Below are 24,831 nucleotides of genomic sequence, written 5' to 3' on the forward strand. Positions count from 1 at the left end.
TTTAAAAAAAGAAAAATAAAAGAAAAATAATCTAAACAAGAGGCAATTTAACAACTTAAGTATTATTTCTACAAGGTAAATTAGTAGTTATTGTGAGCATTTAACATCTTTTATGAACTCTCCTCTTTTTCTGAATCACTGCAATGCAAGTATGCCTGGCAAGAGCTGGCTTTACTGCAATAGCTAAAGAAACAGATGAGGAAATTTTCAAAAGCTTCAGTAGCAAAAGGAGCATACAGAGATTTGTATTCAACCAGGACAGGAACCAACGAGGAACAGAGTCACAACTCATGCTCTATTATTGTGATAATGCCTAGAGAAGGGGGGCTGGAAGGTGGGTGATAACTATTGCCCGTAGTGAGGGGACTCTGAGGTATAAGAAACTGAAGCACAAACAAGAAGATAACACTGCTCTTCATCTCATCATATTTCATTTTTTCTCTTGTGAGGAGATAAGATTCTATGAGAAGAATAACCACTGCTCATGCACATTGTCCCTCTGGATTAAGTTTTGAGCATATGTCCGTAAGAAACCTCTGTACGAAATGGACACTGGAGATGATCACCGTAACTGCTTATCCTTCAGTTTACTGACTGCTGCAGTATGCTGTGCAGAACATACTTTATCACCTGGCAGCAAGGTGAATTCACTTACTTAGAATCCAATGCTTACTACAAAAAAAAACGCACTGTCAGATTTGCCTGTAAATAGAAAAAGCAGGGAGAAGACATGTTTACTTTTTGCAGCAATAATATTCTTCTGAATTTGAAAGTTTCCTTCTAAAACCTGAGAAAGCTCTTTGAGCAATCCATGGCATTATTGTGCAAGCAGCAGCACAAGCAGCAAGCCTGAAATATATAATTCACCATGAATGTTTCAATCAGGAAATCCATCAACACAGTCAGCAGAACTCTGCTTAGCGGATATTTTAAAATGACAGATGATTTGACACGCAAATGCGCATCAGGCCAATGGGACTTGGACAGTCTTTTGCTTGATGTCTGTAAAGCAGCTAGTGCACAAGGGGCCAGTCGGCAGCTGGCAATCTAGCTGTCTTAACACTGGAGCCACTAACTAATGAGAGCTGCTAGGAACTGGCAAGCGCTGCTTGAAAATCTGTCGCTTGAATTCTGATCCCTCCCCACACTCCAAGGTCTTTAATCAACTATTTTTAAATTAGTGTTTACTTTTCACAATAACTCTCCTGAAAAGTTATGTTGATAGCTTAAAAACAAAGCAGAGAGGGAGAACACATAGTTCTAGCAATTACTAGGTTGCAGAATGTTTTTCTTTCTTTCCTTTTCTTTTTATTTTTTTTTTCAAACTCCCTTCAACTCTAGTTAGGTCACTTGGTGCAGCAAAGTGCATTTACCACCCTTGTGTGTACCTAGGCATTACGCCTCTGTTGGGAAAACGTTGCCATATATTCAAGAGCCTGACTTGCTTTTCAGAGCATATAAAATGGTTATAAATATAAGCAAGCTAAAGAGCTGAAATGTTTATTTACAGCATTGTTTGCCCCAGCAGGGAACTGGGGCCTCGTGGTTGTTTGTTCTTGCATCCTTCACCCAGCCGTGGGAGGCTTTAATTCATTGTGAACTGAATTTTGGGTTGATCCCCCCATGTATGAGGAATAGTTAAATTAGAATGCACAAATAACAGTAACAAAAACAGTTTCCAATGATATAGAGCAGTGAACCTTTTTTTCAGTCAGACCTCAGTAATTTTAGTGTTATGGGGAGCCTTGCACAAGGCAGTTTCCTTTTTCTAGACTTTTTTTTTTTTTTTTTAATAATATGACACTGTAGTGGAAAGAGTGTAATGAAAAATACAGACATTTTCTTGATTGCGAGCGGAGAGCAGCCGCTTGGCTATTGGCAACACCCAGACTTTTGTGTACAAAGTAGTCTGCTGGGATAAAAGAAGGTGCCATTTTCTAATTAAACAGGTCCTGACAAACATTACTCAATGTTTATTTTTGTGCCATCATTGATCATATTTTACATAGAGAAAACTAACTTGAAATTTCACTGCACTGTTTTGGTTTTTATCCTCCAAACATCAAGCCTTGATTCCCTTCTTTTTTTCCTTCCCCCCCACTGGACAGTCATCTGTGTTGTCTTTGGGGTGGGGAATAGGGAGAAGAAAAAAAGATAAGTATCGAATGTCCTGCTTTTCAAAACTTAGAGGAAGATGTCCTACTTCAGTAGAGATCTAGCTGAGATTGAGCATTGAGATTTTCTTGTTTCCTTTGAAAAGCATCATGATAACGTTTTTCAACTAGCATTTACTTATTATTTGGTAAATAAATACTCTATTTCTTGAATGAAAGAGATAAATACCTCCCTGTGCATTTACTTGCAACTCTTTGCTACTCAAAGGCCTTTGTAGCAGATATACAGCAGTGGGAATAGTATTTCATTACCCATTCTGACAGAGCTGGTCCCTGGGCAATACCTGTAGTTTTGAAACCTACTGAGAAATGATAAGAAAAAGGAGTGGAGCCTGGTGGCATAAGGCTGGACCCTCTGGACACCCAGGATCTCCTGCCCACTCTCCTGATACCCTAGTGAGTAATTTGGGGAAAGGAGTAGAACCTGGTTTTCCATTTATAAAACAAATCTAATGATACCTTCCTATCTTTGAGAAAAGTTGAGGCATTTACAAATTCTTCTAAAATTCTTCTTAAACTTCTTCATATATACATACTCTCCAAGAAATAAAATTTTACTTACCTAATATATGTATGCATACATCTAGCACTAACAGTGACACTTTACTCTTAGCATATTAAAATAAATATATTTTAAATATTTATAAATTTATAACTATTTCTTAGCTAATGACAGACTTGGTCCTTATATATGTAGTGGTGTTACTTAAAAGCTAGGTTACAGTGTGTGTGTGTGTGAGTGCGCACGCACGTGTGTGTGCGTGCGCACATACACATAGAAATGAATGAGCTACTAGAAAATGGACTTTTGAGGAAAAACTATTATTAACAAAGGGACACACTTTCCAATCATGTATATACATTTATATATATGCATGATTAACATTTTTCCAACTAGAACTTAGCACTGAACCCAAGGAACCAAAAATAAAAATCGCTAAGAAATATTTCAGCAAATTTAATTCTCACAAATTTTTTAACTTATCAAGAAAACCTCACATTGTGAGGTCAGCTGAGAACTATGAGGATAGAAACAACCTCACTTGATCCAGCTTAGAAAAAACATTGTAGAAAATAGTCTGAAATGACTGGAAAACAGATCGACAGCCGCAGCCTCCTTACATTTTGTCTAGCCTTGCACCTTACAGCATAGTTACCATCAGCATTGGTGCAGAAACCTAACAGGGTTGCATTCCTGTCAGTATTAAAATTGTTTATACTGGTGTATCTATTCCAACAAGGGAAGGAAAATAAACTCTACTTCTATGGCAGAATCTACACCACAGATTATAGGAATACAATGACATCAACAATAATAAAGAACATTTCACATCTAATTGGTACAAGTGGTACAACAGTCTATGTATTTCACAATATACTTCCTACTCTTTGAGCCCAGGATTTGAGCCTATGTTGTGTTGCTGCAGCCCTCACCTATAGAAATCAGGCAATTTGTACCATCTCAAGTTGGTTGCTCTGGAAACAAGCTACAATTTCATGCAGCTTAACAGCAAGAGCTGCTGAACTCCGAGACAAGCAAGTGTATCAATTCTGTTCACATGTTTGCTGAGACCAATGAACTTCAGTGCCACAGGTTCTGCTGTTTTCCTATTTCTTATCCATTCCATGAGGCCAGTCCCATGAGGAGCTTTTGACTGACTCGAGAAAACACCGAAACTCCACATGGGCCAGAAAAATGGTATCAGACAACATCTGCCTTTATAACAGAAAGGAGAGGAGGGAAGGAAACTACAGAAGACTACAAAGTCAGTACCACCTCCCGGAGCAGCACTTTGCTACAGTCTGATCCCTGCTTTTCTCTCCCCCAAGCCTATGACCTCTGACAATGTCCCACTTCCCAGCAAAGACGACTGCACAGTTCTTAGGTGCTCTTGCTTGCTAGATTATTTGCTGCTACTAGTCACTCAACCCATGAGATTTCCAGAAAGTGCCTCCAGACTTTAAGGCCAGGTTAAGATGAAGAATCTACTGTTTTCTTTGAACTAGTGCTTAATCAACCATGATTCTTTGGGTTCATTCCTTCACCAAAGCACTTAGCAAACAATATGGAATTATTCACACAGCCAAAATGGACGCTGCTAGCAGAGTGTAAAGTGGGGAGTATTTTAACACCCAAGAAAGCAGTGTTTCTTAGCAGACTTTCCTCCTGGGGTCAGACAGCATGAGGTGAAATCATCAGAAGTGTGCTCTCCTTCCCTCTCTCCTCCTACAGATCTGAATACACAGGCAGAATTACTAAGGAGAGTTGAACAAAGTCAGGAACTTGCTTTGCATCAGCTGCTTAACTGCCTTATACAGGCACTCTTTCCCCGTGAGAAGCATGTGGTATCTGGCCCCTTCCCAATAAGGTGCAAGTTACCTCCCAAGATGGCAAGATGCGTGCCTGGGTAGCTGGCAGATGGCAAGGCAGCGCTCCAGGTCCTGCTTTGCTGACTTGCTGGTTTATTTGCATACAGGGGAAGAGGCAGAGAAAAGGCTAGGCACGTCAAGAAGCCGTAGCATTCAGTATATGAATCCCATCCAAACTAGCTCCTCAGCAGATGTCTTAAGCTACAGGGATTCTTCCTTCTTTTAATAGCATATGGCTTTTGAACTCTATGGCCAGGATGAAGCCAACTGGTCCTGTGTACTTGACATAATAAAAATGAGGGCCAGAAGCTATCAGGATTCCAGTTTTCTGTTATATAGTGCTGCTTGCTTTGCATCAGAGCCTGCCCATTGCCAACACTCTGCTGAACTCATGCCATTTTTAACCGCTTGGAGTTTGTTCTTACACCCTAAATAGACTTAATTAGTCCATTCATTAATGGGTATTTCAGCAGACATAAGCAGCCATAAAACAGAAGATTGCTTGTTTGAGGCCTTAGCACAACTGCAGTGCCAGTATAGCATTGCAGGAACCATTCATTACAACATATTTCATTAAATACTAGAGCTAAATTGTCCATACGCACTTCATGTAAAACTGTTCACATATAACTTGCACCAGTAATACAGACGCAAATAATCAGAGCTTGAAAAACCATTCTCCTCTTTCCTCTTCTTGCAGTAACCTAGTTCACATTTCCAACAGCATGAAAGACTGTTAACTAACTAGCAATATTTTCAGTTATTGGTTTAAATTAGCGAAAGCAAATATCCAGTTCTTCGCCTAGGTAGGAGACTCAGAGGGTATTCCAGTAAGAGGACATGGGAAAGCAGGCAGCTGCAAGAGAGCTTTCAGAGTGCTAGTCTAGTATCCTTTTTAAGATGCTGAGGTATTTATAGGGCTCAGGCTCCACTTGAACTCCTGTGGGGATGCAGTATCAGTAGATTAAGCACTGATAGCTCAGGTTGAGCACACCAGGGAGGGCAGGAGAAAATTAGCAGCAGAGCATGTCACAAGCAAGCATAGAGAAAGTCAAGTGCCATGCTCTGTCTTGGGGAAAACTCCGCAAGACAGTGGGCTGCAAGCCAGATGAAGGGATGGCATGAGAGAACTGGATTGTTAAACATGGGGAAATAGAGTCAGCCGAAAAATTGCACAGCAGTCATGCAGTAACAATATGCTTACCTTCACCCAGTTCAGCTCCTAGCTGCGATCACGATCAGCAATGCTTCTCCCCTACACAGAATTTTAAGTTGCCCAAACCATCCTACCTCAGGCAGATTTTCAGACAAGGGAGGGAATGCAGAGCTCTAGTGTCAGGCTCCTGCCTTGACTTTGTCTAACATGTCTCAAGTATAAATGTATCAGAAGATACAGAAAAGGCTCAAAGTCTTCAATTGCTTGATGTATGCAGAAACACTAAGTTTTCTTTCCATAATGTGCAAATGTGATTAAAATGCTACAGATAGAAGGAATGAGTTGGGGCATGCATGCTTTTGCTCAGTTCCTTTTTTCAACTTTCTTTGTAATAATCTTTGTTTTCTAAGATGTTACAGTAACTCCAAAGAGGTGTCTTGTTCTCACATGGCTAAGGAAACAGGATCTTAAAGTTTCTCCCTCTCCCCTCAAACTTCCCCCTTTTACCCTAAAGGGCATGAAATGAGAAGCATATCACAAGGAAAGAGTCATCTAAAATTGATAAGCTCTGTACACTTTTGATTAAATTGTTACAGCTCTTCCTCAGTAATGCAAAGAAGCAAGCATGAGAAATGCCCTCCAGGGATGTAAGAGTAGGTGGTGGGAGGAGGGCTTCAATTAGTTATAAGGATAGAAGAGCAAAAAGCTGATATTCTCCCACAACAAGCAAATATTTGGAAAGGACACTCCATAGTCAGATTTCTTTTTGCTTACCTGGTAAACTGCTGCCTCTTCACAGGGCAGTGACACTGGTTTTATACTTTAGACACAAAAACTTCACCCGATACAGAACTGACAGGCAAAGGTTCCCTATGGTCCCACCATTACAGACCCCCCCCCCCCCCCCCCCGGTGTGTCTTTTACCTTTTGGGTGCTTTTCCCCTAAACTCCTCCTTCTTGCCTGCTAACGAGTGTTCTTGTTTGTGTATGAACTGTTCACAAAGAAGAAACCCAGAAACCTCAAACAATTGAGAGCAGACACAGGCTTTGTATTTTACAGGAGATATAATTTTACCAAAATTCAAAATATATTTTTCTGATCAATTTCAAAGTATTTTAACAATTATTTGCACCGGTCAGGTTAAAATGATTAAAAAGCATAATCATCAGGAAGCACACTTTAAAAATAACATTTCAGAGCAACATCATCTTCTCTGTTAAAACAAGGGCTGCAATTCTAGCATGTTTCTAAATACAAACTTAACTCCAAATATTAATTAACAGAAGGCCGGAGCAGCAACATCCACTCCTCAGAAGTTCATGTCTAGAGTGGAAATCTCCCAGAGTCAGTCCTGGTCTGTGGCCAGCCTGAACTTTTTTTGTACATCTGCAAACATATCAACAAAGGACTAATGGAATTAGACCCAGTGGAGAACAGAACAGAGAAATAATATAATGGGAAAGCTTTTCCAGGGGAGAAGGATGATTGGCACAGATTACCTTAACTAGAATTGTAGGCTTGCTGGTAACAATCTCTGTATTTGCCTTTCTCACTGGACTAACTGCTGTAAAGGCAAAGCCTCCCACTAACATCAGCTCAGATTGTACTATCCCCTGTATACAGCCTGCTTCCCCCTCTCTTTTAAAAACATTAAAATTCAAATTAAGTTATATCACTAGAGTATGCCCAAGATTAACTTTGCCCACTTTTACCCATCTTACAAAAAGAACTGATAAACAGAACTATTCCAAAACTAATCATCCTCGATTAATAAAGAAAAAAAAAATCTGTGAGATGATAACTCCCTCCCCCCACCCAAGATCCAAGACAAGAATCAATAGTTACAAAGAGCATGTTAACAGTGCCATTTACATTCAGCTGTATCCCTGCACAACCAAGACACAGGCATCATCCTCTGATAGTACATGATTTCTCGCCTAGCTTTTAACATTCTTGCATAAGCACTGACAGCCTTGATATGGATTTTCCCAGCTTCCACTGCACTGGATGATCTTGATCAGTCATCTAATTTAATTTTATTGATTTCTTCTTCTTGGATTGTTGTTTTGATACTGTACCCAGAGCAGATTCTGAATTGCTCACTGATGGCTGAGGCAGGAGTAGTTTTCCAGACTGTGTTGGGTACTTGGTTTTCATAAGGACTTTAAACAGCGGTTGGGACAGCATATGCTTTAGCTGTTTTTTCATTCCCTTCAGCATTTTTTGTTTCTGGCTTTCTTCTTGTTCAGTAGCTTTTCCTCCTTGGGACAAAAACCAAAGATACAGAATGTTATCACAAAATAAGAACTTGCATCAGCCTATTATACCAGGCTTTCATAGTTTTAGGGGCAGATGCTGATCTCACCATCTCTCTCTAACAAGATCACTCAGTTCCAACACAGTTTTTCAGTCATCTATGACACTTTCCAGTCACTTAGGGTGTCCACAGTAAAACAAAGTCAAGAAGAATCTTGACTACAGAATAACTATGCCCTAGCTCTCATTTTTCTGTTAACTCATTCCATTGACTCTTGGCCCAGAAAAGACTTGGGAACAAAAGGAAAAGGGACCCCCAGCAGTTAAGATATGAGCTTAGGGCTTCTGGCTTTGGCAGAAATCTCTTCTATGCAAGTCATTACCTTCCACATGCCTCATTTTAGCATCTGTAGAATTGGAACAGTAGCCCTTTCCTCCTTACCAAGGATACATAAAAACAATGAGGTGTTCATATTTAATATGAATCAAAGGAGGAGGAGCATAGAAAAGACCTTAGTTAATGTGATCAGAGGCCTGAACTGGAGAGAAAGGATGGATTCAAGGTTCACTGTCCTGTACATTGAAGGGACATTGTTAAATACTTTGCAGAAATATAAGACACATTTTATTCATGGGGAGCATGACTGAGATTTTAATTTCTCTGGAGCAAGCTATGGACGAATCAGAGACTTAATAAATCTTGAAGCATGAAGCTGGCAAGAATCTAGGTGGCAATTACAAAGTGCTTAAACGAAAAGCCACAACATAGGACTAGAGGTGCAGTTCTGCACAGCACAGAATCTTCAGAGTACGTAAAAACAGACAGCAGAGTGCTAGTTATCTGAGAGCACTCCTGAACAGTTTGCAGAGCGTTGACCAGTGCTTGCTTGCAGGCTAACCCTGCCATGATCAGGGAAAGAAAAAACAAACATACACACACGCTTCAAAATTAAAGTATCTGCATATTTGGCTGCTAAAAGCGTAGTGGTGGCTTTAGCTGAAGTGACCTGGGCAGCAGCCTGCTCAGTATGCCTTCAAAAGACTGGAAGGAAATCATCCCTTTGATTCTTAGTACTAGGACACAATGTGGCATTTTACAGTCTATCTAAGAAGCAGCGTATATCTTCATGGCATTCAACTAATAGGTTGGCAGGCACGCATACCTGCATAGCAGCAAGGGTCCTACACACTCATGCAGGCTACTGAACAGCCTGTAGAACCTTTAATTTTAAGACACAAGAAGTTATACTTCAGATAGCTGAGGATTCAGGAGGTATGCTGAACAGAAGTATTTGGCATTCAGCCCACACAACTCAACTCACACAAATCTCCCAGGATTTTTGTTGTGTGCTAGTGTTTCCTGGGTGTTCCCACACAAAACTGACTGACCTACTGCCTGACTAAAGGAGGGCAGAAGGGGTATGCAGAAGAAGAGAAACATTTTTTTTTCCTTGACACAGAAGGGACAAGACTCAAACATGACATACTAACCTGTTAATTTACCCTCAACCAGTTGCCAGAAGTTAAGCAGTTCTTATCCTATGCCATGTGGACTTGTCCACGACTTGCCAGGACTATCTACTACACAATCATCCTGTGACACCTACTACTAAGTAGCAACACTCTCTTTCCTCTTTGCCCTGCAGGTTTTAGAATTCCTCTGGTATTCTGAGGCTCGTTCTGGACACCAGTAATACAGGACCAGCTAAGCATACCCATATACAAGCATTTCTACTTGCCCATAAAGATGTCATCATCTGGATCAATTTCAAGAGCCTCGGCAGCTTGCTGGAGCCAAGAGTTATGCTGCTTTGCCCGACTATTGAAAAATTCAGCCTTCTCAATCTGCCATGCCAAATTCATCCGTTCCTGCAACAAAAGCGTATTTTAGCCATTCTCAGCAGATTTAAATGGGGTGCTCTTCTGCAGGTTCAGAGTTTGACAGCATATATTTATTACAATGCAGCTGAGGTGCCAGCTCAGTGGAAAAACTCTTGATTCATCTCCACCATCATGCCAGCAAACCCCTACATAATGCAGATGTCATCGCTTGCTAAGGTGTTTTCCAGCTTCAGATCCATGCTAGAATCTGACTTTTAAATTAACTCAATGACTAAACATGCCTGAATGCTACAGGAATCAACACTTCAGAGACACCAGGTGCAAATCACAATTTGGATACCAGTCATTTCCAAGCTACATAATTCCACAGTACAGCTAGGTTTTTAACTTACCAGTTTCCGCAGTGGGGGACAGCTACTACCTTCATGACACTCTGAAGAATTAAGTTCCTGCAAGCCATACAGAAGGCGCTACTCATGTTTTCAAAAGCACACCTGACTATGTTCAGGCACAGGTCAAAATGTCCTGTCTTCCCAGCTGCTTATAGGTTGAATGGAGATGTCCAGCAATCCAAATCCAACATGCAGCCTTCCAGCTGGGCCAAGCTGTCCTAAGCCACTAGTTCATTACAGAAAGAAAATCTGCACTGACAGTAAATAATAACCAACCCAGCAGTAAGTTCTGCCATTTAGAACTTGCCAATGATCGCATAAGGGTGCAAGACACCTTCATCACCCCTATGGAACAGTCAGGTGTTACACAGTAATACACTGAACAGCCAAGATAATTAAAACACCAGAAACAGAAATAATTAAACTTGGAGCTGGCTAACAGCATGCTTCTCCTCAGATCATTATAAGAGCTTTTAAACATCTTTTTCATATCTGAAACTCACGTCCACTTTTGGTCTCTCCTCCATCATGTCTCACCAATTCTATTCCCCTCAAGTTTGAAATTCTTCAGCATATTTTTTGAATTTGAACAGAGGCATGCAGAATGAGAGAAAGAGTGTGCCAACAGAACAAAATGTTAAGAATCAACCGCACTAGTAGTCTCAACTACAATGGCTTTGGATTAAACCCATGTCAAAGAGTAGATGAGATCTGTCCCATGTAGAGGGCCTAGAAGGCTGGAGTCCTGTAATTACAATTGCAAAGATATCTGATCTTGGGAAAGGACCACTGTTATGGATAAGAGAAAAGACACTGAGACAGCGAAATGAAAATGTAAGCATGGAAACAATGCTTATCCACCCAGAAATTGACAGTGTGTGGTAAGAGCTAGGAATTACTCATCAAGAAACACAGAAGGGACCTCTGAAGAAACAGTCTCAAAATAACAGATTTCTTTTAGTAGCCAGACACATTTGGGAGGAGGGGTAAGCAGGGGAAGGAGGTTAAGGAGAAAAAAAAATAAAAACAAACAATAATAACCCCCCCCCCCCCAAAATCTGACATTACTGAGAGGAAAAATGATTCTGTGGAAATGCTTGCTTACCTTCCCGTTTTAGAAGGCTGCATCTCCTGAAACATCCAGATACAATTTGCTTCCAAGCTACACAAGTTAAAGATCTATCTGAACCATGGAACTAGTTTCTGCAATGGGGGACAGCCACTAGCTTCAAGAAACTCTGAAGAATTAAGTTCCTGCAGACCATAGGCTCATCTGCTGCAAGTCTGGGCTTTGAAACTCGCTGCTATTACTCCAAAGGTAATGATACCACCATCGCTACTAGGTTGGACCCTGTACTTAATCCAGGCCAACTGGATCTAAGTATGAACATGGAAGATGCTTGTTGCATGCTCCGACTGCTTGCATTTTCTCCTGTTCTCAGAGCTTATGCAATATTTAGATATTCCATCCCCCGCCAGATTCCCATCTAATGCAACACAAACAGGCCCATTTGTGCATGACTGATGTCACCAAAACTATTACACAGAGATGTTAAGACATGAAATGTCCTCTTATGCATGAAGCAGGAAAGTCACGTACAGTTTTGGAAATCCTAATCATTGTCTATTATGCTATCTTGTGAGTCACTGTATGACCAGGTAAATTCTTCCTAATGCAGCCAATATTCTGCAAAAAGGGAACATCTTTTCTGTGGCCTCACTGGTACAGGAACTTTAATGACTGCTAACAGTCACTGTACACAACAGATATTCACTTGCCTGTAGTGTACGTGGAAATCCAGCCACGTGAAGCTCTATGTAACAACACTGAAGAAAAATGTAAGTGTGCTTATGTTTAAGCCCATTTATTGAGAAGAAATCAATTATCATTAAAAAGAAAAGTATAGTATGACTAATTTGAATTTCAAATCCAGATCCTGAAGAATAATTTTCACCTGAAACCTGAAAAGAATACAATGGGAAAGGCACTAACTTATGTAAATCAGTTACTACTCAAGACTGTTTTTTCTTTACCTTTACAGAAGTCATGTACTTGGTTTCAATTGGGAAAAACGGCACCTCTTCACTCTTCTCCAGGGTTTTATAGATTTTCCTAAAATTGATCAAGTCATCAGGACCAATCAATAATAAGCTAAGGCCTTCATGGGCAGCTCGGGCTGTTCTGCCACTTCTGTGTACATACAACTCAGACGTACGAGGAACCTGCAAATATTCAGACATGTCATAAAGCTGAATATGAAAACTTAGCAGCAGCCTGTCATGCTTTGGTCAAGAGGTCACCTAATAGTATCAGGCCTTTTGATAAATTGCCTTTTATATATACATAGCATACTGTGCATAACACAGCTGAAGGTAAGAGTGAAAGCTGTAGTCTGAAGAAACTTTGTTCCCTGGTCTGTTCTTCGTTCTTCTGTGCATAATCTCTGATGAGTCTCTCCTAACTTCTGACTTTCTGCATTTCATTTGCAAGACAGGAAAAAAAAAAAAAAACACAAAACCTATGTGTCCTCAGATAAGAGTTATGGCGCTGAGTCATTTGATACTTGGGAGTAAAGTCAGAGATTCCAAAAACAGAAAGAACTGTTATCTACTGAGTCATTTCTCATATAACCACGTTTGTAGTATGTTACCCACCACTGACAGTCACTGCAGTAGTGAGATCTTTAGATACAAAGCACTATAGGACAGTTAAATAAAAGATGAATAAATCTCTATATGAGACATATAGGACTGAAAATCACAGCTTTATAGCATACAGGGTTTGGATCAGCAAGAGCATACTTTAAAAACCAAAATAATAAAAACAAAAACATCAGACGTATTTAACCTGGTAATGGATGACGTGCTGCACGTTAGGAATATCCAGACCACGAGCTGCAACATCCGTTGTCAGGAGGACACAGCTGAGAAAGGGATAACATTTAATAAACATAAAATAGAAGAGTAAACCATCTGCCAAAGAACATAAGATAGAGTGACTGAGAACTCTACTACAACAATTTAAGGAACAGATTTGTACTACATCACTTGCTAGAAGCATGCTATTTCTTGCCACTACAGAAAGCAATACCCAGTGTTACATCAGAGGCAATCTTAAAACAGCAGCTCTTAAAGTAAAAGAAATAATACAAAATGATAAATTCTGCAGGTCAATTCTGCTTCTAATAATGAAATTTGCTACCTTGCAGGATTCTGTTTTCCTATGCTTTTATTCTCTCCCAACTCACAGGAACTAGTGTGAAGCACTATTAGATGACCTAATTCCACCTCTCAGCAGGGACGTATGCTCCCCTTAAGTGCATTTTTCAGTGCTTTGCCCAGGCCAGGTTTAAAATCTCATTTATTTGACATGACCGTACCATGCGGTTGATCTTTCAGCAGGACAGAAAGGCTATTAAAGGTTTTATCAACTGAGAAAACTGCAGTGTTATTTACATTCTGGATTTAATTAACAATTTGGGCTGAAATGTCTTTTACCAAGTTACATTTTAAAAAGTTCTATTAGTTAAAAGCTAGAAATATATGGGGGGGGGGGATTCTGTTCTGACAGTTAGGCTTCCCTCACTCCCTACAAATGAATGAGTTATCAAAAAAGTCATTCTTTCATATAAACAGTGTATTACAGAGACAACAGTCTCCCTAGGGTATGGAACAATTTGTTTTAAAAATCTGCTAACAACTAAGAAGAGTTCCTTGTATGGAGCAGGCATTTCTTAAGATTTTATGGCATCTGACTGCATACCCTGTGGCTACAAGGTTCAAAGCTGAAATAAATGGAGAAAATTCCATGACTTGCATTCTGCAAGAGGCTGTGATAGTCTCAGATTTCTTCATGCCTTGAAAAATCCGTATATATGAAAAAAGTCCTGCCTGACCTAAGCTAAGGCTGTCAATACTACTCTTGCTAACAGATACTGCAGATCTAGCAAATCAATCTCTTTTTCCTTGCCTGAATCTATTATTAAGGTAAAATCAAATTCTAATGCAATGGGTCAGCATGCAGTACTTTGGTAGCAGTATCATATTTTAAGAATTGTGGTTACAGGCTACTGAGAGCACCAATTTGCACCCCAAAGGCCATTCCAATATCAGCAGGAAATAAAAATTCTTCAAATGGCAAAATAGGCTCATGCCTGGGCAAACCTGACTATCCATTGCTGCTGAAATGCACAAGTGCCCCTCCTCTTGCATTGCTCTAGGATAGGCTGACCCTCAGGAAGCTAGTTCATCTAACTAAAACTGCAAAAATCTAACCCAACAAAAAGCAAATAGTCTTCTGATGCTTTAGTAAAGTGAATCAATCTGTAGAAGGATCAAATGAGCTGCAGAGCCAGGGCACAGCAGAAGTACAGGATGGCTGAAAAAGGATATGGCTGACAGCAGAGTAGGGGGCACTTCCCTGAACAGTAATGAGCTGTCATAGGATATCACAAGATAATTCAGGTTAGAAAGGACCTCAGGAGGTCTCTAGTCCAACCTGCTGCTCAAAGCAGGGTCAGCCATGAGATCGGACCAGGCTGCTCAAGGCTTTATCCGTCTGACTCTTGAAAACCTCCAAGGCCAGGCAGCCTGCTCCAGTGCTTGGCTGTCCTCAGAGGGACAAAGCTCCTTATATTGAGTCTAAACCCTTCTTGTTTCAACATCCACTGTCTCTCATCCTCCTACCATGCACCACTGCGAAAAGCCGAGCTTCATCTTCTTGATAACCTTTTCTTAAGGTAACTGGAGGGCTGCTATTAGGTCCTCACAAAGCTTTCTCTTTTCCAGGCTATACAAGCCCAGTTGCCTCAGCCTCTTCTCACAGAGCAAGTGCTCCTCAACCATCTTTGTGGCCTTCCACTGAACTCACTCTAGTTTATCACCTCAACAATCCTGTGGAACCTCATCCTTAATGAGTAATAACTTGGGCTCATGAACCACAGACAGACATCCCTAGCCAACTCCCCAAACCTACTTCTCCTGTAACTCAGCTATTTCCGCTCCACCCTTTTATATGTTTTCTTTTGTACTAGGAAGCAGAAAGTCAACTTACGTCTCTCGCTCGGCAAATCTTTCCAGATTTTTTAGCCTTTGCTTCTGGTGCATGTTGGCATGCAAAGGAAGAGGGTCACAATTTAAGATAGTGAGGAGAGAACTGAGGCGCTTTATACAGTCTATGCTGTTTGCAAAGACCATGGTTCTTCCCGGATACTGCAGAAGGAAGTAATAGAGATAATAGTCTTTCTCATTTGTATCACAGTGGATTTTGGTTTCTGTTAGAGTTTCAACAGTGGCCTCTTTCCTTGTTAAGTCTATCACTTTGGGTTTGCCCTTTATTCCTACTTTTTCCATTAACATTTCTAGTTTGGTCTTCTTATCAATCTTTTTAGCATTCTTCTTCTGTAAAATTCTTGTGGGAGCCTGATGGACCAAAGTCAGTGTGGCAGAAAAAACAAAAGTCTGACGTTGAGGGTTATACTGCGAATCATTTAACATTTCCAACAATTGAGAGAGCTCTAAGAAATGACCTCTTTCAACCATTCGGTCTGCTTCATCGATCACAAGGCACCTGTCGAACAGACGACAAACAGTACAAGTAGAGTGATGTAGATAAGTACAAATCTGATACTCTTCAGAAGAACATTCCCTGCTAAACACACAAGGGAAGTTCTGCATATTAAAACTCAAAGGAACACCAGGTATACCTGGGTTATTACAGTAGCCTTCCACATTTCTCTTTGAAAAAGTGTTTTTTAAAGCAACAATGAGTTATTTTGTTTTTAATTGACATTTCTCTCTCTCAACATAACCCTTGTGAACTTCAGTAAAATATTCTGGCAAAGAAATAAGTGATCTTACATAGTCAAATTTATTTTACCAGTAAATAAACATAATCAGTGCTCAGTAGCACCTCACAACTCTTTCGAAGTGGTTAGTCTGAGAGCTACCTTTACCTGAGCTGCCGAAGATTTGAGAGGTGGGGGTGTCTCTCTTTAATTAGCTCCCACAGACGGCCTGGGGTTGCAATAACAATTTCTGGCTTTCGATTCAGTACACGCTCTTGCTTCTGTGCAGCCATGCCTCCAACTAGAATGGCAGTCTTAATGCCTAGAAGATAAAAATAATTTGTCTCATTAATTTATCAGTGAAAATCTTTACCTAAATCCACTCATGAAAGTGATTTTAAATTTGTATCAGAACTATCACTAAGCTCTTTGCCAGAAAACTTCTGGGTTTTGTGTAACACCAAACACAGCAATGCCTGCAGCTTCACAGGGAAATTCTGGTAATAAAATGTCAAAAATAAAATTGTCTTTCTTTCAGTGTACTTGCCTTCCAAAAGCAGGAAGAATCACATACTTGTTCCATAGCTGTTAGCTTTGTTTACCTGTACGTCAGAATCTCTGTCCTAATTAGAAGGTAATTCACTTTATTTCCATCACATTTTGTCAAACAAATGTGCATGAACAAGCACAAGCCTGTTGCAAGTGACCCAGCAATTCCCCATAATAAGACTGAGAAACGTCCATCTTGCTGGTAACTGCTCACCTGTTACGGAACAATCTTAACAAGAACATTACTGTCTAATTAAAGGCTCTCTGGACTGCAGAGTAGCGCAGAGACCCTAAGTTACCTTTAAGCTATTTGCTCAGGAGGTACTAGGTACTAGGTACTAGGAGTTACCTAGTTCTGGAAGCACAGATACCGCAGATACTCCAGCACAGGCTGGATATAGTTCAGACTTTTCTTCACCACTGTTTGCTGCGGAACCCATGCTTTCAGGTTCAAAGATGTTTTGAGACAAACAAAGCCTACATCAAAATGTATTCTCTCTCCTGTTACTACAACTAGACTTCACTTGGGTAGCATATTTTTACATACAAACAGCATTGCTCCAATCCGAACTGTACTGTCATAAATTGATTATTGTAGACTAGAAGTTAAAATTAGCCATGTAATCAACTACAGACTGATGAGCACAGCAGGATGTATGGGCGCCAAAGGAAGATGCGTTTTAGCTGTTTGCTGCACTGTGAAACCTCTTCAATAAATACACAATCGCTACCAATGGAGAAGAGGAAAGTTATTTTCCTGTCTCAAACAGTTTCATATTATCACTTATTGTAACAGCTGTGCTGACCTCAAATTTGGAAAATAACGCAGCAGGACAGAATGTTTTCATCAGAGTTGTTACTCAGTAGAAATGCTGTAGTTTGACTTTCACAGAAGGTTAAGTCAGACAATCCAGTAATGCCTTCTGTCTTTGAAATATAGGGTGTCATTTCTTATCTTGATACACATAACCTGCATCATACAAAACTGGGACAAAGTTACCTGTGACTGAGTATCTAGTACTGATTCAGTGTTCATAAAACAACAGTCAATAGCTATGTGTTGGAAGAAACATTTTAAAACAACCATCTCATATTAAATGTACACTTCCATTTGCATCCAAGAATCCTACTGCATTTCTCAAGTGTTAGTGACTCAGAATCATACTGCCTCAAAAACCACCCTAATTTTATGCAAAAGAAACCGTGGCACACATCCTGGCTCAACACTAGTGCCCAGAACCAAACCCAGTGCAATCTGGGACATTGCCCTTGGGATCTACATACCTGTAAATCTTGCAACTGCATCAATGTGGTGTTTTACTTGTACAGCTAATTCTCTTGTGGGAGTAAGCACCAGCCCTAAAAGAGGTCTCTTTCTGTGAGAGCCAAGAGTCTTGTCCACAGAATCAAATTCAGCATTTTTCAACACCTTCACATGGCCTGTTGTGAAAGGTACATCATCTTCATCTCCATTGTCTTCAAGCTGTTGATGGGTTATTTCTTCTTTTTCATCCTTATTTCCACATCTTGCTTCCTCATCATCCTCATGGGACTCTTTAGCATCACTGTCATTTCTGCTCATCAAGCTGTTTGATTTTTGCCATTCCAGCACAGAGTGAATCATAGGAATTGCAAATGCAAGCGTTTTGCCACTTCCTAAGGAAAAAAAAAAACAATGACAACAACAAAAAAAACCCTAAAAACAAAAAATACAGACTTATAGGACATTAAATTTATTTGAAGAGAAAAGCAGTAGCTAATTGCATCCTGGTTTTAGAACGACGTTTTAAAAAGATATGATTTTTACAATATCAGAAAGTAAGCAATAGCATCTTTTCTACTATTCCCTTGATACATCTCCTGGAGGTCAAAAATAGCATATTTCCTATAGAACAGGTATTTTTTCCAATCCCCAGCAGGTCAGGCAGATTAATTTGTTCTGAAAGTAGTTTTAAAAAGCTGTAGTTGCAGCCAAGATCTTTTTAAAGAACCATACGCCCGTAAGGAGAATACCATGCCCTAATTGACAGTTCTGACCAGTGTTCTCCAAATAAAAGAATAGCAAATGAGGCCAAGGACAAATTGAAAAGTATTTGAAGGATTCACTTCCATTTTCAATTTACAGCATTGTGTTTACCACTTTCTGAGAAGCTATATTTTGACATACTTTATCCTCTAATTCCCTTATCTATCACCATCTAACTTTTTTATAATGAAAATGCATAAATTTGATTTAAAACGGAACATCCACTTTGGAAGGGGGAAGAGGGGAGTATAAAGAAAATAAATTCTCTCCTAACTACAATTTTAGGAGTTCATTGTAAATTCCTTGGAGTTACCGGTACCTAAATGTGAGTCGTATCTCTGGCACATATTCCCTTCTGAACTATCTGCCACTAACAAAAATATTATACAAATCTTGACAGCACATCAACCCCAGATAAGGTTATCAAATATCAACTCACTGGTGGTAAAGAAACCATCCAGTGGCTACAAAGTACAATGTTAACACACCATTCCTATAATAGGTCACTACTGGGAAGAGATCTTCTGGAGGTCTTATCTCAATTCCTTGAGCTGCATTTGCTCACACCGGTTTGCCAAATCCATCAGCACGTAAGACTATCTTTTTAGCAAACAACTGTAGTATTGGTTAACACAACTAAGCCCACTACCACCAATCCTGACCAATACTGCTGCAAAGTCTCTTGTGTCCCATTTTCCTGCATTTCTGGGAGATTTCCTCTGACTAGCGCACTTGAAACAGAAGAGTTTATAATCTGCATTTGCAGAGCACTTATCTAACAAGATTCTGGTCCATTAAGGGAACTCATAGTAATACTGCATTACCAGAAACCCTATTAAGACAAAAAACACTGCTAGTCTTGAACGGAAAGTAACGAAACCCAGCTAGTGCAAACATCAATGCTCCATACAATTAGACTATGCCAGCAATAACCAAGGCTATTTTGTAGGCACTAGATTCACCTACAAGATAAACAAATAATCACCTTACAGGGAATATTATCTTCAAAAACACAGCTCACATAGCAGAGCCAAACCAACCAAACCAGGAAAAAATATATCTTGGTACCCACGGATCCTATAGCTCAAGCTAATTTAACCTCTTTAAGGTAATATAGAATCTTATCAAGATATACAATTTGGAACTTTAGCCCAAAATTTCACTAGTTGTTCAGAGTAGCTACATGGTGCCAAACAGATCTGGTTAGATTCACTGCAAAAACAACAGGCAATGGAACTCCTTGCTTCTGATCCTCACATGAATCCACCGCCACCTCAAGATTTTGTCATCTTCCCCTGCGCTGCTAACCAAAGAGGGAAGAAGGGTAGCTCTTTCATCAGTCACCTTCCTACCTCAGGCCCAAAATTGAGGAAAGCTGTAGGATCTGGAAAAGAGAACTGGAGAGTTTCAGCTTAATAGCCTCTCCCAAATGCAACAGTTCCTAATGGACAATCGTCTGTATCTGCTCTCAAGTTTCCGTAGGACCACTGATGGTTGGGCTCTCTGAATGGAACTGTGCTTGCTCTCATGAAAGAACAAAGTAAAAGAGCAAACCAGAGTCCTAGTAACTCAGGATTATGCAATGGGACAATGCACCCTGCCACTAACCACCTTTTCCATTCTGCAGATAGGAGGATTTGGTCTCCAGTGCTCCCAAAATGGCACTTTTCTGCTGCACAAAAACATCCTTTTAATTTTTCAGTTCCATTTTCCACAAACACTCCCTCTAGAGCTTTCTAATCTCATTAGCCCATCTTCTAATTAAAATAGAAATGCAAATGACTGCATATCTTATTAAAATTAGTTACTACACCTTCATGCTCAAGAGTAGCAAATGGCTTTACAAGACAAGCAGTGAGATAAGGCAACTGGAACAGATCAAATGATTGCCAAAAGAAGCCTTTAAATCAATGCAGTTCACAATTCTGCTTCCTATTTTTAATTTTTATGAGACAAACATGCTGCACCACTATTGAAGACAAAACTTCAAAGGCATCAGCAACAAAAAAATTCCTCAGAGAAAAAGCAATGCTCATAGCTTTCACTCTGTTGTTTAGGTAAAACAAAGAAGCCACAACAAATGCCATTAAGGTTAGCAATGCTCAAAGAGAAAAAGCATGAGTTGATCACAAAGTGGAGTCAAGATACAATACCTTCAAAGTTAATGAAACAAGCTAATGCTCACTTCAAGAACAAGAGGTGAGAATCATTGCAATTGGTGAAAATATACAGACAAAGAACTAAAACAAGCAGCATGTGGGCCTGTATTGCTACAGTAAAGGCACAGGCTGTACTTAAATGCCTAACGCTCTTTGCCCAGTATTTCCTATTCACAGCTCTAAGAAAGTACTGAATCTTCTTCAGAGGAACTTAGCTCTCTGCTCTGCCTAGGCACTAGGCATAGAAACATCCATAAAAGTTAGGTTGTTGGAATACGACCCTGTTTGTTTCATGAGTTCTGCCCTTATTTACACTGTACCTCACAGTTCTCAGAACGGGAGATAACTTGTGAAACAACAAAGACAGACCTTTGTCAAAAGCATAGAAACTCACTGAGAATTCAAAGCTTTGCACATCATACTTTGTAAAGTCTTAAAATTTTGTATCATATAAAACAGACATAAAATATTCCACTTTTACAGTGAATGCAATATGCAGCAGCTACAAACTGTTCTCCTACATATGAAAATTGCAACAATAGACTTCATTTTAAGAGAAGAAATGGGAACCTCACTGCAAATTCTACCAGTAAGGATTTGTACCTGTTTCTGCAGCACCAAGAACATCCATATTATCCCGGATTGCAGAAGGCAAGGCCAATGCTTGAATAGGAGTTGGAGCACTGAACCCCAGGTAACTCAGGGCCTCCAACACTGGCCCAGGTACAAACAAGTCTTTCCATGCAGACACATCAGCCTTGTGATCAGTTGAGGCAGATAAAACTTTTGTTGTCCAATTTTTAACTTTTTTAGAAGTAGTTACTGATGGAAGAGTTTCCTGAGTTTGAGGAGCCTTCTGTTTAACTCTCTTTTTTTTCTTTTTCTTCAGAGCATTTTTTGTGCCTGATACATTCTCAGCCACATGTCCATGGTCCTCACAATCTTCCCCTTTTACTACTTTTTCACACTTGTCCTCTTTATCAGCTGGCACATCAATTTCTATTGCATTAAGATCACTGCTTGTAACTGTTCTTGTTCTCAAATCTTTGTGTTTCTTTCTCTTTTTGGGAGAGATGACAGGCTCTTCCAGCTCATTCCCTTCTTCAGAAACATTATCAGCCTTTCTCTTCTTCCCTTTTTCTTTCCCCACTTTGGAGGAATTCACTAATTTATACTCTGTGAGTTCCTCCAAGCATACTATGTCTCCAAACTGCTCATCAGCAAATAGATTGGGGTCAATTTTCACAGTTTTCCATTTTCCTAGTACTTCAATGCCTTTTTGTTTCAATTTAAAGGAAGATCTAAATTTCTTTTCCTTTTTTGCCTTCATTTTTATCTAAAAAATGGAAAAAAAATATGACAACAGATCAAAACAATCAGGATTACATTGAAGTTATTCAAATAAATGGGAATGCAAGGCATAATTTATTTTCCTTTTTTAGTAATGCAAATGTGCATGGTCTTAAGTGTAACTACAGAGGAGCAAACCCACAGCTTGCTCCTACTTTGGCATTGTTGGCAAACACCTCTGTTTTCACTCTGCAGTTTTCAAAACAGTTGTGGCATGCAGCCCTTACATGTCATTTACCAAATTAGCGCTAATTGCTCTAAACCACCTCTAAATTTGAAATGATACCTATGTTAAAAGCATTCACTAACTGATCTCCTTAGGGGAAAAAAAAAGAATCCTGCATTTGAGACCTCAATGAAATGAAAAAAAAAATGTGGCAAGGTCTTTGAGTGCAGATCTTGACAGGTGCAACCTCGACTGAGGAAAAGGGATGCAGGATCAAGCACAGCACCCCGTCATTCACTGGAGAAAACACACTAGCCAAATCCAGGGCTATTGGATATTGCCAATTGCCAGCATATTGCCACACTGTCTACCCTTTTAAAGAATTTTTGTTTCTAAAACAACGCCAGAAACCAAATTAGAATTACAGAAGTAAGCTCTCCACTGACCGCGCTGCGCCCCGGTCTGTTCACCACGGGCACGATCTGGCGCTGCAGTGCCGCCAGCCCTTCACACGCTGCCCAGCCGAGAGCTCAGCGACGCTAGGCGCGGCGGGGTCTCACTCCGCGCCGCGGGCTGGCGGGCGGGCGGCAAAGCGGGGCCTGCTCCCCGGGACACCTTCGCGGAGCCAGTGCAGGCTGCTGCCCTGGGAGGGCGGCAGGGCAGCGGCCGGCCCCGCCGGCGAACTTACCGCGGGGCTGCAGCCCCCCAGGCGGAGAGCGGTCGGGCTGGGCTGGCCCGGGCAGAGCAGGGCACCCCGGCAGCCGCCTCTGCGCTGCGCTCCGCTACCGCGGGCGCCCACCACGTGCACCCCCCACGGGCGCGGCCATCGCGGCGCCGACGTCACTGCCGGGCGCCCGCGTCGGCGGAGCGGGCGTCACGAGGGGCGGGGTTGAGGCGGCCCGCGCATGCGCCAGGAGGCCGGTGGCAGGTGCTGCTTGGCCGCAGCCGCGGCTGAGGTGAGGGCCGAGGTTGTGCCCGGCCCCGGCCCCGGCCCCGGCCCCGGCCCCGGCCCCGGCCCCAGCCCCAGCCCCAGAGGCTGCCGCTTCCCCCGCGCTCGCTGCCGGCCGGGCTGGCAGTGCCGGTGCCGGGCGCGGGGGCAGGCGCAGACGCAGGCGGGCGCTCGCCCGCCCGCCCGCCCGATACCTGCGTGCGGGCTAGTCACGGCTGCCGCCCCGGCAAGGAGGCAGTAGGGGCGTTTTTTTGCCTTCAGGCAACTAAAAATTTTCTTTCAAAATACCGTCAGCATTTGTGCAGATCAGTTGTGTGGGTTCTAGCGCGCATAATGCATCTTGGGAGGGAGCGCGTGAAGGACCTTTTAAATCTAGGCTCTTAAAACTGGCCGCTGGGGTCGAATGTCATCAGCACTGCTCTTCCAATAAAAGCGTCGTTATCTGTGCTTGCTTACGTTATTGCTGCGCTTTCTCCCGTTGTTGTTCCTTGTTCAGAAGAGTAGTGTGGGTAAAGTAATGCAATTTGGGGCCAAGTTGCAAATAGCTGTAGAACTAAGTGTGCCACTGAGGTCACAGCGTGGTATTTTCTCCTCTGTGATCAAGTGCTCTTTGCAGCTTGACCTTGGTGTAGGAAAAGAACATCATAAATTACATACTAGGATAATAGATTTGTATTTTTGCTAAAAGATTGGCAGATGGTCTGAACAGTTTCTTTCGCTAAGAGACGTGGGGAAGAGACGATAAACAGGAGGTTTCTAGATGAGAGAGAGCAGGGCTGTGAATTAAGGCACAGTTACAGCAGCACTTACAATTAGTTGTCTGTTGTGTCTGCAGGTGCCTGTTGGCTGTGAAAAGAGAAGAAACTGATTCTTTAAATTCTTTTAGTCTTATGTCGAAGGTTAGAAATAAGCATATTAAATGTTCTCAGGGACACTTTCATTTGCAGGGAATCATTGTTGACGCAAATCTGTCAATGCATAATGTGAGGAGCTGCTTCCAGGTCCCGTACTAACGTTGTACCACTAGTAGAATACTATTATTAGCAAGGCTAAATAGCATTTGATGCTTTGTCTTCATGTTTTGTAAGAAATGAATTGAAAGCAATGGGAGTCCAAAAGTGAGTTCAGGGAGCAGAATCTGATACAGTAGCTTTAAGACTTAATCTAGCAAACTTTATTTAGGTAGTACTGAGCTGGAGTTACTGATGACTGATAGTGCTAGCTGGCTGGTAGAAGTTGGAATCTGAATTTCAGTGGGGAATTTTAGCAGTCTTAATATATTGCTTTATTAAAAATACCTTTCCCTATAGGTTGTGTAGCTTCACATTTAGAAGTGGTAATTATGTTAGTTCACAATTTTTACACTTTATTGCCTTGTATGTTACTGAATATTAGCAAAACAAATTTGCAGAAGTAAAATAAACCTGATTACTCTCAAATGCTAGTGTGGCTGATTCTGATTAAAGATTCGGAAAAAAGGTGAACAGGTGATTTCTTAGCAGTTAATGCTTTCTTACATGGTTTCAGAGTTTGTAGCTCTGTCTTGAAACAAAGAATCAGCAGGTAAATATTCACTAGATTGTCTTGAATTATGCTTTTTAATTTAATTATGGAAATAATTTTGCAGGACACAGGAATATTCTGAGCTTTTTCCT

The 24,831-nt window shown here is 40.9% G+C and overlaps 1 protein-coding gene across 1 annotated transcript; it reads right to left on the bottom strand.

The window, feature by feature from the left end:
• Positions 1 to 6,741: 6,741 nt before the first annotated feature.
• Positions 6,742 to 23,046, bottom strand: DDX24 (DEAD-box helicase 24). Its single transcript, XM_062576463.1, has 9 exons — positions 22,916 to 23,046; positions 21,315 to 22,047; positions 17,811 to 18,182; positions 16,146 to 16,299; positions 15,245 to 15,760; positions 13,040 to 13,115; positions 12,226 to 12,414; positions 9,697 to 9,826; positions 6,742 to 7,962 (listed from the first exon to the last, which is right to left on the bottom strand). Exons 2-9 carry the CDS (start codon positions 22,039 to 22,041, stop codon positions 7,727 to 7,729), a joined length of 2,400 nt encoding a protein of 799 aa, XP_062432447.1. The 5' UTR covers positions 22,042 to 22,047; positions 22,916 to 23,046; the 3' UTR covers positions 6,742 to 7,726.
• Positions 23,047 to 24,831: the final 1,785 nt, after the last annotated feature.

Source organism: Rhea pennata, chromosome 5 (assembly GCF_028389875.1).
Source record: "Rhea pennata isolate bPtePen1 chromosome 5, bPtePen1.pri, whole genome shotgun sequence".
Taxonomy (NCBI): domain Eukaryota; kingdom Metazoa; phylum Chordata; class Aves; order Rheiformes; family Rheidae; genus Rhea; species Rhea pennata.

Coding starts and splice junctions, on each gene's coding strand:
- DDX24 (XM_062576463.1), bottom strand. CDS start 22,041: ATGAAGGCAAAAAAGGAAAAGAAATTTAGATCTTCCTTTAAATTGAAA. Junction 18,183..21,314: donor TCTTGGTGCTGCAGAAACAG/GTACAAATCCTT, acceptor TTTTTTCCTTAG/GAAGTGGCAAAACGCTTGCA. Junction 16,300..17,810: donor TGCAGTTGCAAGATTTACAG/GTATGTAGATCC, acceptor TTTATCTTCTAG/GCATTAAGACTGCCATTCTA.